Source organism: Sarcophilus harrisii, chromosome 2 (genome assembly GCF_902635505.1).
Source record: "Sarcophilus harrisii chromosome 2, mSarHar1.11, whole genome shotgun sequence".
NCBI classification, from domain to species: Eukaryota; Metazoa; Chordata; class Mammalia; order Dasyuromorphia; family Dasyuridae; genus Sarcophilus; species Sarcophilus harrisii.
This window is the reverse complement of record NC_045427.1, coordinates 551,939,324-551,954,001: the sequence shown is the minus strand read 5'-3', so window position 1 is coordinate 551,954,001 and position 14,678 is coordinate 551,939,324. Positions and strand designations below refer to the sequence as shown.

The following is a 14,678-nucleotide window of genomic DNA, read 5'->3' as shown; positions in this document are numbered from 1 at the left end:
AGTATTTAGTAAAAGATAGTTATGAAATGGAGGTTAGTATAATGAATAGGGAACATCCTCAAATGAACAAAGACATGAATTTAAGTCTCATCATCTCTAATATATTCTGGCTGTGTGACTCTGTGCAAGTAACTTAACTACCAGTAGCTGTCTCTAGACAAATCTACTTAGCCAATTACTCAACAAACATTTATTAAATATTTACTATATGTCAGTCACTGTACTAAGTGGCCCAATTTTTTTAAAGTATAAGTTATTTGGCCAGCTCATGTTTCCCTCCACTACCACCCAAAATATATTCAAATATCATAGATAAGATCACTCTAATAAAGAGATTAAGGCTTGCAGGATGAATGAATTACAAAAGACTTAATAGCTATTTTTAAACACTTATTGGTCTGTCAAGTAGAAGAAAGTATAGAATTACTTTATGTTGCCCTGGAAGGCAAAAGTAGAACCAATCAGTAACAGTTATAGGGGGGAAGTTTATTGTTTTTGTTAAAGGTGATGATGGTGGTAGAAGTTACCATGGTTGATTTGTTGGTTGGTTTTTGCTTTTGCCAGAACTTCCTAACAGGCTGTAGTAGCAATATCCCAAACACCAGAAATATTCAAGCAGGGACTAGATTACCACTTTGTCAAAAACATTATAAAGAGGAATCCTAGTACTGGCTAAGAAGTTGGGCTAGATTACCTACAAGGTTTCTTCCAGTTCTGTAAGTCTGTTTTTTTAATTGATTGCCTCAATTATAGCTTCAAATGTAGAAGTACTCATGCTTGGGCCTACAGCTTGGCTTGTTTGTTTAACTAGCAGCAAATATAAATTGGTTTTTGATTTTTGTTTTTCTCCTCTCCCAGTGGACAAGAGAAAATCTATGATATTGTGTCTGAAACTATTAAGAATGATTTTCCCTTGTGGTTCAACTCAGTGATTGGCTACATTAGCAGCCCAGTTGTCATTCTTCCTGCTTTGCTGCTTCTATTGTAAGTATGATACTTGAAAATCTATTATAACATTGTTTCATAGTTCTGATTTAATTTGATTCATAGATTAGCCAATGATCTTTAACTTTGGAGCTAATTGATTGATTCCTATAATATTTCCTTACTTTCCCTTATTTTCATCTTTCACCTCAAGATTTTAAGATATATCCACTGGCTATTTTGCTAATTATGGCATGGTATTGAAGAAAGTCACTTTATTTCTTGGGTCTTCAGTTTACTTGCCTGTGGAAAAAAGGTTTTTGATTAGATGACCTCTAGATCATTTCAAGCTCTAAATTCACATTGATATTGAGGACATCCCTATCTGTGGCTGGGATTCTGAAATTTATCTCCCAAATCACCAAAATAAGTAAGGCAACCCATAAGTGATTCCCATGCAACCAACATCAATGTCTCAGAAAATCAGACTCTAGTGTTTGTCTTCACTTTTCCTACACAGAGATCTAGAATTTCAGTGGGGGTAGGGGAAGAGAAAGGATAAACACAGATGGTTAGATTCAAATATGTACAATTGTTGTAGAAGAAGAAATGCCCTATTACCATCAAACCATCAAGCCATCAAACTCTGGACTCCAGAAAGGAGGCAGAGGAAGAGAGAAGCATAAAATGGAGCAAAGGTAGTAGACAAAAGCAGATATTTAAAGCTTAGAAGGTTTGGTCAAGGGAGCAGTCATGTTGTGAAATTTTGAAAGAAGATGAGATGAGGAGATCCTTGATAGCTGTAATGTTCTTCTTTTTCAAAATATAATCGTTCTCTGGGAGTAGGCTTCTTGGGGAGCTTCTGGAGGCAGCCTTAGTGAAGTTCAAAGTAATAATCACCTCAAATGCAGCCAGCTATTAAAAGTTCAAATCCTTTGTTGTCTCTTCCAAATCTTGTCTCTTTCCTTGGGCCCAGTTAGCTTTCTTAGAGGCCTATCTCCCTTCTTGGTTCCAAGAGCTCTTGCAGTTAAACAAGAGTTCTTGTCCTTTGTCTCTTCCAGCTTCAGCTTCAGCCTTCAGCTTCCTCTGAATCTCCAGTTCTGAATCTCCTCATTGAATTCTGACTTTCAATCTTCTCAACTGACTCCTTGCTGAGGCTCTGAGAGCTTTTATATGCTCTCTTAGAGGTGTAAACTCAAAGGCTGACTCCTCCTCTGAGAGTGGGATTGTGGGAGGTATAACTTGTGAATCTCCCAAACTTGTGAAAGCTAATATGTGAATTCTCAAAGGTGTAAACTTAAGTACATAAGCATTGTTTCTTTTTTTTTTTCTTTTTTCTTTTTTTAGTTTATTGTTTTGTTTTTTTTCATAATTATATCTTTTTATTGACAGAACCCATGCCTGGGTAATTTTTTACATTATCCCTTGTACTCACTTCTGTTCCAACTTTCCCCCTCCTGCCCTCCACCCCCTCCCCCAGAGGGCAAGCAGTCCTATGCATGTTAAATATGTCACAGTATATATCCTAGATACAATATATATGTGCAGAATCGAACAGTTCTATTGTTGCACAGGAAGAATTGGATTCAGAAGGTAAAAATAACCCAGGAAGAAAAACAAAAATGCTAACAGTTTCCATTCATTTCCCAGTGTTCTTTCTTTGGGTGTAGCTGATATGCATTATTTCTATCAATTCCAGTAAGTTAACACTTTATAAGGATTCTAACAGATAGCAATGGAGAAGAATTGTGCCTTAACCTTCCAGAAATTTATCTGGTCTTTTAAAGGTGTGGGTTTTTTTCTTCCCAATAAATTATATGTCTATATTCTGTTCTCTTATAGCATGCTAATCTATTACCTTCAGAGTATTGCAAGATCATTGAAGTTTACCAACAGTCAGCTGAGAATGCAGATTCAAAGTGCAAGTATTAATTGAAATTATCCATTCTGTGATTTTATTATTTTCCTGCTGACCTAGATCCCAAATAAAATCTCAAAGCGATATTATTTTAGAAGCTTATAAAATGTGATATTTTCATTTCACTAAAGAATTCATCACTCTATACATAACTATAATGGTCATATGAAAGCTTACCTGCTTGAATAAACCTGCTAGGACTTGTATTCTGCTGAGAAGCTCCAAAGTCATTCCCATACTATGATGATTCATTAGAGAGGTATAGGAGACTCTATTGGAAGACAAAGGACCTGACTTAGTATACTGGTTCTGATATTTTCTACTTCTTTGATTTTGAATCATTTCATGTCTTAGGGCCCAGGTCCTCATCTCTAAAACAAGATTGTTGAACAAAATGGTTCCCAAGGTTTTTTCTAGCTTTAAATTTATAATCACAGAGATCAGATTTATCTAGCATATTGTGGTTGTGATTCTTGTTCAATCATTTTAAAGTCACGTTTGACTCTTTGTGACCCATTTGAGGGTTTCTTGGCAAAAATACTGGAATGGATTACCATTTTCTTCTCCAGGTCATTTTACAGATGAGGAAACCTAGGCAAAAAAGGGTTAAGGGACTTACCCAAAGTCATACAACTATTAAGTGTCAGGGACCAGATTTGAACTCAGGAAGGAGAGTCTTCCTGACTCCAGGCCTGGGACTCTATCTACTGAGCTACCTAACTGCCTTTATTCAGCAAAACATATGATCAATATTATCTTTAAGCATATCATTCAAATAACTTCTTGTTATAATGATGCTGATTTTGGATGCATAGAGCACTTTTTCACATAAGAATGATATGATATTATCATTGCCATTTAAAAAAAATTGTTGAATGCATCCATCATTCATGGTGGGTGACTGTTAGAATATTAAGGGGGGAGGGTCCTTCTTAGGAGTCTGAACTTCGATTTGAGTGTGCTGCCATCAGGTGGCAATGTTGCTTTGGTCATTGCATAGGTTCAGGGTTACAAAATAGGCATTTTTGTGCTGATAATATATAAAATAAATATTTCTGAGGCACATTCAAAGACTAAAAGAGAAACTCTTCCTTTTCTCTTTTCCCAACAATGTTCCTGGCTAGCCAAGTGTGAATTAGCATCAAGCCAGATAATAAAAGTCTTAATTAGTTGTTCGGTTAGGACTACCTAAGGTTGTTCTAATGCTGTTTGATAGTTTAGCCAAGCAGTGAAAGCAAATCATGAAATTCTGAAAGGTTATATATAACTCTTCTTTCTCTCTGCTCTATTGATTCAACAAAAGAAGATGCCAGGCAGCAGACTAAGGATTCAACATGTTACTATTGTTCTGTAACACAAATACAACAGACCTAAATGAATCCTTCCAGTGCTATTTTATATCTTGCTTGCTGTACCTTAATTAGGAAAACATTTTCACCAAATGTAAAAATACTTTGTGGGAACACAATGTGACACAAGCATAAATGGCACAGAGTTACAGTCTGCCCATGTGTGCACTTAGGTTAAGTGAGGAAGTTGAAAGGAAAGAGGATTATGGGGATATTTGGGGTAAAGGCTGACTTTGCAAAAAAAAAAAAAAAAAGACAAGGAGGCAACGGTAATGGAATGTATGGTAGTACTGATAGTGGTAGTGGTCCAAAAACAGCTGTTGCTATGTGGATGGAAGGTTACTACCAAGTTTCCTTTTGGAAAAGAATGGAGGAAGGGGTAGGACTTTGGGGACAAAGCTCTGCTTATACCCATTCTAGAGAAAAGTCTATGTTTTAACACTGTGTAAATACTGAGAGGGGGACTGTATTCAAGCAGCTGACCCAATGGGGCAATGTCTCCTAAATGCCCAAATGTGGTTATATCACCAGATGAGCTCATAAATCTCTAATCTCTAACAATCTTACCTCTTTATTATTCAAAATTTAATCTATAGCTAAATTATAAATAGTTGTCATGTATATTTCAGGATAGATCTGAAGACAAGAAAAAAGTTGCCCAAATGATAGAAGGTAAGTGAAAAATGTAAAATGAATACACAAAAGATAGATATCTTACTTAATCTAATATATTTACTTACCCTCTTTCTACCTCAGTTTTCTCTACTGTAAAATGGGACTAATAATAACACCTACATTCCAGGGTTGTTGTGAGAATCAAATGAGATAATATTTGTATAGCATTTAGCACAGTCCCTAGCACATAATAGTTGCCTAATAAATACTTGTTCCTTTCCTTCCCTCCCTCCTCCCACCTATCACATTTGCCGAAGAGTAAATAAAAAGATTGTGCAGTAATAGTTAGACCTTGGTTTTGAATTTACATCTCCTGACATTAAATCTAAAGCTACTTCTCCCACCATACTATCTCCCTACCTGTGATTAAACAAGCCTTTCACTATAAATTCTTACCTGAAAAGAAACAAGAACTCTGACACCCAGGGAGTGGAAAAGAAAATAGTAAAGAGGAGCAAAGAGCTGCAACATGTGAAGAAAAAAAATTACCTTCGTTATGAAAACTATGAAGCTTGAAATAATAGGGGACATGAAGTTCCTGGGGTTAAAAGAGTTAGAGAGGATGGTTAGGAATAAATATTTTACTGGAATAACTAAATTGTTACCCAAGGTAGGGTTCCTTCTATGGGGTGCTTCTCACTACAGGGAGGAAAGTGTGAAATGTTGGAGCTACCCTGAGATAATATTACAATTGGAATATTACCAATTCTGAAACTAAGAGAAAAAAGAAAGGGGGCTCTGAACTGTCAGGGCCAAGGTAGAGGGTGGGAGAGAAACTATAATTATATGTCAAGTCACAATGGATTAAGGAGGAGGGGATCCTTAAATTAGATAACATGGTCACTTATTCCTCCTGTGCCACTTACTAACTTCTGAACATGGGCAAGCCATTAATCTCCTTGGACCTCAGTTTCCTCACCTGTAAAATGACAGGACTGGCCTAGAAGGCTATAAATCTATGATTTTGTAATCTACCAAATGAATGACTTGAGCTAGATCACCTCTAAAGTTTCTATGGCTCTATGTCCTTGACTGCAAAAGCCTATGAAGTTCTGGTTTTAGTCCAGTCAGAGGCAATTTTTGCTAATGAGGTATCTGCAGATTTCAAGTCTTTTGATAGCTATCTTTATACTACCTCCCCTGATCTTTAAAAGAGTCTTGCCAGATGGCCAACTGAGAACTGAAAATTGAAACAGTAGTGGTTGAATCTACTTCACTGAAACTCACTAGCCTGGCATCTTTGGAGTGTAAACCCTGACAAGAGTTTTACTAAACAGGAAGCTTATTATGGACATCCATGAAAGCATGGGGCCCACATCCTGTCTCAAGAAGCTAATGAAAATGCTCTATTTTAAAAACTAGATAAAAGAGCAAGATAAAAGATAAAAGAGCAATACTCTTCTCTGTTCAACTCAACCTGTGTTATAGGGACTAAATGCTATAATAGCTAGGATCACAATAGTCTAAGTTAATGAGCAGTTATGTGAATGTTAACATTGATGTTTATTTATTTTCATTTAATATGCATTTGTCCTAGTGTTTTCTTGGAAATCATGGATGATTCTTGTTTGTCTTTTGTTTTTGAAGAGGATTAGTGATATCACTGGGTGATGTCATAGCTTCTATGTGAATGGATTTAAGTGAAGCAGAGTTACCCAAAGTCCTCAGTCTCACTTTCTCTTCCAAGGCCACTGAAGTTCAGTGGAAGGAGAAAAGTAAGATTGATTAATGATGTCCCAAGATACAGTATATGACCATGAGGTCTTTGATGTCTAACCAAGCTTTAAGTACTCCATAGGCCCTGCTTCAGCCACATTCATGGCCACTGGAATAATTTAATTCTATGTCACAATTACTGCCAAATAATATTTGCCTAGTAGGCATAGTCCAATATAGTAAAGGTCATTCTCTAAGTCAAATTAATAAGTGTTCCTCAGCATAACAATAATATTCATTTTATAAGCACAAAAATGTCCTTATATTTCATAATTTTTTCATGCAGTAATTTTAAGTTGATGTTATTAGATCTATTGCCAAAAAGATATTTTTAAAAATCCCTTTCTCTTCTGAGCATCAGTTTCCTCTTTTGTAAAATTAGGAGAATGATTTAAATCAACTCTAAGAAATTAACATTTTATGGGACAATTTCCCCCTCTCTTCCCACCTAAACTTGTTGTATAGCAGGTAATTAGAAGAGTTAAGAGTAGAATTCACTATGCCTGATATACTTAGTTCATGGGTCACTCTGTTTGGAAGAGAAAATACTTGCTTTAATATTTAATTATTTAAAGAAGGAAAAAAGAAGAAGAAACACCCAGAATCCAGAGACTCATAGTATTTTTCAAAAAGAGAAGAACTCTTAATTTAATAGATCTTCTCAACTGATGGTCAGTTTCAATTCAAGAAATATTTATGAAACACTGTCTAAATTCCAAGTACTATGCTGGATCCAGAGAGAGATATTAAAAACTAGATCAGACCTTATTATATTATTATGGAGCTTACAGTTTGGAAGTAAAACTAATACTAAAAAGTATTACTACTAAATTAATACTAAAAAGTAATACTAATAATAGAGAGGTACCCAAAAAAAAGTGCCATGTTAGGAAGAAGTCATTACACACTAGAGAAGTCTGGAAAAGTTTCATGGAGGAAGTGCTAAAGTGAAGTTTCAAAAGATCAATAGGAATTCAACATAACAATTATTTTTTAAAATCACATTCATGAAGTAATTTAATATTTACAAAACTTTCCCTATGAATATCCAAAAAGATAATCAGTATAAATGTGATTAAGCCCATTTTGCTTCTGAGGAAATCAGGGTATTAGAAGAAACAATTTGCCCCAAGTCACAAAGCTAACAATGGAGCCAGGATTCTTATTCACTTTTTCTAGTTAGACAATTAGTGTCTTTTCCATAAATGACTGCCTATAAAGACAAAGGGAAGTACAAGTGATGACAATAGAACATTCTAAACAAAGGAAAGAGTAAGCAAAGGCATAAAAAAAAAAGTGCAGAGTATTAAGTAGACTGCTTGATTGTGTCAAAGAATATAAAATAGAATACTATGAGATACGGCTAGAAAGACAGGGGGCACCAGATTTGGGGGGACTTTGAATTCCAATAGAAAAAGTTTGGCTTTCTCTTAGAAGACATCATTCAGTATACATTTATTAAGCAACTACTGTGCGACAAGCACTGTGGTGAGCTCTGCTGTTGCAAAAAAAGACAAAAGATAGTCCTGGATGTTGAGAAACTCAGTGTAAAGAGGGAGAAAACTCACAAATGAGACTGAGAGGAACAAGTGAAGGTGATCGACAGAAAGAAGGCCCTAGCACTAAGCAGTATGTAGAAAGGCAGGAACTTGAAGGAAGATAGTGAAAGGAGAGGACTGAGATAAGGAGGGGAAAAAATTCTAGGAACAGTGAACGTCTGGGGAAAATAGATACAATTGGGAAGTAGAATGTCTTGTTTGATTGAAGAACAGAAAGGACACTAGTATCAATGGATTGCAGGCTGACTGGGGGTGGGGGGTGGGAGGGAGGTAATCCCAAAAGTAAAAAATGACAAGAATTAGCAACAGATTAAATTTGAGCGAGAGAGTGAAAAATTGGGGTTGACACCTAGGTTGTACACCTGGAAAAGTGGTAGTATCCTCTTTAGATTGTGAACTCCTTGAGGACAGAGACTATCTTTTGCCTCTTTTATATTCTCATTATTTAGGACAATGTCTAGGATATGGTAGACAATTAAATATTTATTGACCGACTGATTTACTAGTAATAGGGAAATCTAGAAGAGCTAAAGATTTGGGACTAAAGATAATTAGTTAGATTTTGGATTTCTTTGACTTTAATTGTCTACAAAACATCCTGTTTTTAAAATCCAATAGGCAATTGGTTGGGCAGGTCTAGAGATTCGGAGAGCAATTAGGGCTGAATAAATAGGTATGAGAATTATCTTATAAGAACTGGATCCATGGAGGCTAATGAGATCACCAACGAAATATTATAGTGGGAGAAGAAGACTTAGGGCCCAGCCCTTAAGAATGCCTACTTTTACTAGAAATGACTTGAATGAAGATCAAGTAAAGTAGATTGTGAAGGAACCATCTAGCAGCTAGAAAGAGAATTGTGATAGAATAGTTTCATGCAAATCTATATCAGAAGAGGAAAACATAGGTTGGCATTGAAGGATTTTGAACAGAAAAGTGATATGAACAGATCTGTACATAAAGTCTTTTCTTCTATTTCCAGCCAGAACCCAGACCCAGGAAGGAAACAAGAAGAAACCTCAAGAAAGTGATTTTGTTAATCAGCAGGCCTTAACTCACTCATTGACTCCAAGGAAAAATGGCAATGTGGTCAGCTTTGACTCCCCAGGCAGTAGAATTCCAACCATTTCACAAGCTTTACCCCAAACTAAGATATCCACGCCAGTAGAGATAACTTCTCCAATTATTGGTATCTCCAAGGCACAATCTGAGCATATCAACAATAGGTAAAATTCAGCCTTAATCTGACTAGGAGAAATTCCTACTTTTAATTACAATGAGAATAGTAGCATAGATTGAGTAGTATTTTGAACAACCTTGTACTAAAGGACTTTTAGCTATTTTGTGAAAAGGCTTCTACATGAGCACTTTGACTTAGGGAAGTAAAATGCTAAGGAAAGCAAAGAAGTTGTATAAAATGCTATCTTTGGTCTAGATTTCATGATATAATTGGCATAGAAAGTTCTTGCTAAATAAACTGTCTCTGCCAAGCAAACGGTACCTGCTCCTGCTCTGCAAATATAATCTTTGAGTAGGAATTCTTAATCTTTTTGGGACCATGGGATTCTTTGGAAGACTTGCAAATAGGATGGACATTTTCTCAGAACAGTATTTTAAAATGCATAAAATAAACTACAAAGGACTGCAAAGAAAACCAAAGATTAGTGAAAATAAAGATATAATTTATTTTCTGATCCAAGTTCATGGCTCCCTGAAATCTATTCACAGAGATTCATTATCCCCACATTAAGGGTTCTTAGAGAGTTGCTAGGGAGTCTTGAAAGGTTAAAATGGTATGCTCAGGATAGTACAGTAAAAATGCGTCAGAGATGAGTTTTGAAACCAAATTTTTGCTCCCAGGCCAACTGGAGGAAATTAAGAGGTGGAAAAAAAAGAATATTGAAATAGGTATATTCTTATAATCAGGATTTCTTCCACCAAACACACTTACCATATCTCAACAAAGAAGAGTCCCTAATAAACTTCCAACTTGTTTATATTATTGACATAATCTCCCTCTAAATACCTCCTCTAGGGATTCCTCCTGTACAGTCTTTTAATGCCTCATTGCGGTATAGAAGTGGCAATAGTTCTTCTCTTTTGACCTTCACCCATGTTACTAGTAAGATGACCCTCAGATAAATTTACATAGGGTGAGGAAGAGAAATAGAGATGGACAGGGTATTAAAAAACTACCTATACAGATGGATTTATGGACACTTGAAATATCGAAGGAAACATTCTTGTGAAACAAGTAGAGAACAAACATCTTTATTTCCCTTTTACAGAGAAGGAAACTGAAGAATAATTCAGAGTTAAATGACTTGCCCAAACTTAAGCTAGCATACCAAAGTAGAGAATAGAAATGCTATGACTGCATGATATTCAACATGATCATTTTGTATACAAACTTTGCTGAAAGAGATCCATCAAGATTAAGAAAACTGTTTTTTCTAGGACACCATTATTTTAGACTTAATATTCTTAGTGTAAATGAAAAATGACACTAAAACTTTTTTCCTAAGTATTGCCTCACTTATAAAATAAAAGATGGGGCTAGATGGTTCCTAAGACCTCTTCTGCCTCTACTTCCTTGTGATTCTATGATCATTCTCTCCAAGGTATTACTGGCTAGGCCACAGGGAAAGATTCCAGTTCAATAAACATTGATTCAAAGTAGGGAGCATTGGATTGTGTTTTCTAGGAATGTGGCTCAACATATGGTAGAGCAGAGTGAGCTGTTGGGTGTTTGGAGGATCTTCAAGTAGATTTTTTTAATGGAATCCTTCAAAGGAAATCTCCAGGATCTTTTAGAAACATTTTTTTTTTTTTAAGTGATTTCATGAATAGCCGATCAATAGAATTTTCATTGTAGGACTTTGACAAATGAGTCAAATAAAGAACTCTTTGAAATTGCTGTGTATTGTGTGTTAAAAGACATAAACTCTGTTAGAAGATGTAACACTCTTCATAAAACTTTGACACACTTCAATAAGAAATTTTTTTTCTTATTTTTTTAAGGTATCCATACTTTACACATGAGAATGACCACTGCAAGATCAAGTCCTGCACCCCAGTTACTTTCAAGAAACACTTGGAGGATATATACTCAGAGCCTCTCTTTCAAAAAGGCATCAGGCAGATGAAGCCTGATGTGGTTGGTTCAGGAGCTCCACGGTTTGCTGGTGGACGAACACCTAGATATTACATTGTTAATGAGAGGGAATCCCGCAGAAAACCTCGTTCCACCCTTCGATCCCCAAAATACTTTCACAGGGACAATTTGGGAGACTTTGGGGAGATATATTCTAGGAACAAAAGGGGCTATGTTTTATCAAAACCCCACCATGCCTACTCCCCACATCTGAGTGATGAAGAGGAAGAAGAGGAATTGAGAAAGGACATATTCAATAGATCCTTCCGTCCACGATCCCTCTCAGACCTTCATCAAACACCTCATTTTTACATTGGTGAGGGAACAGAGAGTCAAGTCTTGCCTACTGAAGACCTGAGCAGGATGCATTACCAGTCCTGGAATAGTGGCTTTGAGGTAGACCACTACCAACCAGTTTATTTATATAAAAAGCCACGATTACAGAACTTTGACCCAGAACCTCGGTACCCAGAGCATTTTATGAAACCAAAAACCAAACAAAAGATAGAGCCATCCTTTATAGAGTCAGATTCAGTGTCTGCCTCTAGTAGTGACCAGCAAAACAGCAGCACCGATCAATATATTCAAGTCATTCATAATAAAGAAAAATACCTGAAGTCCGCAGGCAAGCTTAGCAAAAAGAAATCCAAATCGAGGCTTGAACTGACTATTGCAGATCCCAGTGAATTGATTTATTCAAATGTCTAGATAGAGTGGATTTGTTGTTATCTCTGGAAAATTGCTGCGCATCATTGTGATTCTGGTATTAAGAATGAGGGTGTACATTAGAGACTTTCTGGGAAAAGAAATTAATCATATATCATGATGGACCAGTGGGGCTAACATTTGACCCATGAGGGAAACAATCTATGATTTACTGCATACTCATGGATCCCCAACTATCTTAAGTCTTTCTGTTCTAAAACATTGGCAACAAATGTGTATGTAGGAAACCATTAAATAATAGATCATGGTTTTTTTTGTTGTTGTTGTTGTTGTTGTTTTTTTAATGGACGGTGGATCTTAGTGCTCCCTATCTACTTAGGCAAACATTTAGCACCATTTCTGATGTTTGAAGTCAAAGAGAAAGGTTACATTAACTAAATTGTTTTTCCTCCTCATTCTCCTTCAAAAAGTCACTGTCACTGGAGAGTCTTCATTTATATATCAAGTTATCTCCAATTAGTTGTTTATCATTAAAAAAGAATAATGATAAATTCCTGTGTTTTTTGTTGTATTGTCTTTTAAGAAGTAAAAATAATTCCTATGCCATGAAAAAAATCTATAAATGATTTTTCATTTCTCTAATACTAGGCTTCCAATCTCTCTGTCTCTCTCTGTCTCTCTGTCTGTCTATCTGTCTGTCTCTTTCTCTCTCTCTCTCTCTATTTGAAGGCGTTTATATTAAAAATAAGTTATCAAAATATTTTCAAACATATTAGAAGCATATTCATGGGCCCATGTTCAGAAACCCTGTTCTAAGCCAAGGCAATTGCTGGGTACAGTAAGGATTACACTAGTGTCAAACAATGGGACTTAGGAGGCAAAAAAGTTAATGTGTATTTTTGGATAATTTTATTAGAAACATAATATCATACTATAACATTTAAGACGTAGAAGACTGCTTGCCATCTAGGGGAGGGGGTGGAGGGAGGGAAAGGAAAAATCGAAACAGAAGTGAGTGCAAGGGATAATGTAAAAAAATTACCCATGCATATGTACTGTCAATAAAAAAGTTATAATTATTAAAAAAAAGAAACATAATATCAAATAATCAATCCTTCACCAAACATTTACCAAGGATGTGTAACAGGACTTGTGCTGGCTGTTACTGATATAAAGACAAGAATAAAATAGTTCCTGCAAGACATGATGAATATACACAGTAAAGTATAAATTATACAAAACGGATACATGGTTATTTTGGTAGATGTGGGAGAAATATTGGCAGCTACAGAAAGCCAGAAAGACTTCATGCAGAAGAATGTGCTTAAGCACTAGGAAAATATCTAAATACTAGGGAAACTAGGAATTCCAAAAGTGGAGGTGAGGGGAGAGAACATTCTAAAAATGGGGGATGGGAGACAACCTGGGGAAAGGCATGGAGACAGGAAATTGAATGTTATCTGTAGAGATTATCAAAAAGGTCAATATGACTATAATGATGATGATGCTAGATTGCCTTTATACTTTCAGATTTGCAATGCACTTTAGATATTTTTCTCCTGTGATTCTCAAAACAGCCTTGAGATACAAATGCTATCATTACCCTATTTTATAGATGAAGAAACTGAGATTTAAGAAAGCTTAAGTGGTTTGCCTTGGGTAACATAGCTAGTAAGTGCATAAATCAGGATTTAAATTCAATCTTCTTTTAATCCAATTCTGGCATTCTATCTACTAAACTATCTTGGTGGTTCTTTTTGGCTGCAGTGAAATGGGTGTAAACAAGAGTAATGTGTAATAAAGTTTGAAAGGCATCATGAAGCAGTTTGAAAAGTTTTAAATTTTAGATGAGTTTATATTTAACCTAGAGACAATTGAAATATGGTCATATTTATATTGTAGGGGGGAAATCACTTTGACAGCTGTATATTAGAGAACAGAATGGAGTGTCTGAAGTGGAGAAATTGATTTGTAGGCTACTGAAATGATCCAGATAAGAGGTGATAAGGATCTTAAACTCTGACGATGGCCCAGCCTCAGCTCAAGGGAATGTCCCAGGTGCCATAATTCCAGCCCCCTTTGACAATCCAGCAACTTCTAGGGACTTCTTCCAGACATGGCATTTAAATAACTGAAGAAAATGTTAAAAGTTCATTTAGTTATTGAAAATGAAAGCGCATTTTTTTTTTACCCCACCCAAGTTCACGAATCCCCTGAAATTCGATCCTATCCCAGGCTCCTATTCGAATTCAATCAGCGACTTGCCCATGGTTATAGGGACCTCCAGGAGTTCAGAAGGAACGAAATCCAGAAAGCAAGTTATCTTTTACAGAATTGGGATGCTTTTTCACGTGGGACTTCCTAAGAGCGGGGGAGATAGGATGACCTATTCATTCTAAGGTCATCCTATTCATCTTATTCATTCTAAAGAGGTGTTTTGCTGAGGTCAGGTGAGAGTAGCAAGGTCGGAAAAACTCTCTTCCTGGTAGGAGAAAGTAGAGGGTGTAGGCAACTCTAATTCTAGTCCGGCCCAGCACCGGTCCCAGACTAGCTGAATTTGATTCTTTTTTACATAACACTGGAGCTGGGATTCGCTCCGCCTATCTCGCCACGGGCGTCTCCGGACCTTTACCAACCAGGGAAGCCCCAGGCGCCTTCTTTGCAAAACCAGGCAGAGCTGGATTCCACAAAAACTAGAGATCAGGAAGCTAGGAACG

At 36.3% G+C, this 14,678-nt stretch overlaps 1 protein-coding gene across 1 annotated transcript in view; it reads left to right on the top strand.

Annotated features, from left to right (window-relative positions):
* Positions 1–12,227, top strand: part of TMC3 (transmembrane channel like 3) — a 60,905-nt gene extending 48,678 nt beyond the window's left edge. Inside the window, exons 18-22 of the mRNA XM_031949527.1 lie at positions 859–984; positions 2,767–2,845; positions 4,821–4,863; positions 9,124–9,367; positions 11,163–12,227. Of these exons, the coding sequence (XP_031805387.1) occupies positions 859–984; positions 2,767–2,845; positions 4,821–4,863; positions 9,124–9,367; positions 11,163–12,003 (1,333 nt within the window). The 3' untranslated portion in view covers positions 12,004–12,227. The remainder of the gene's footprint in view (positions 1–858; positions 985–2,766; positions 2,846–4,820; positions 4,864–9,123; positions 9,368–11,162) is intronic.
* The last annotated feature ends 2,451 nt before the right edge of the window (positions 12,228–14,678 follow it).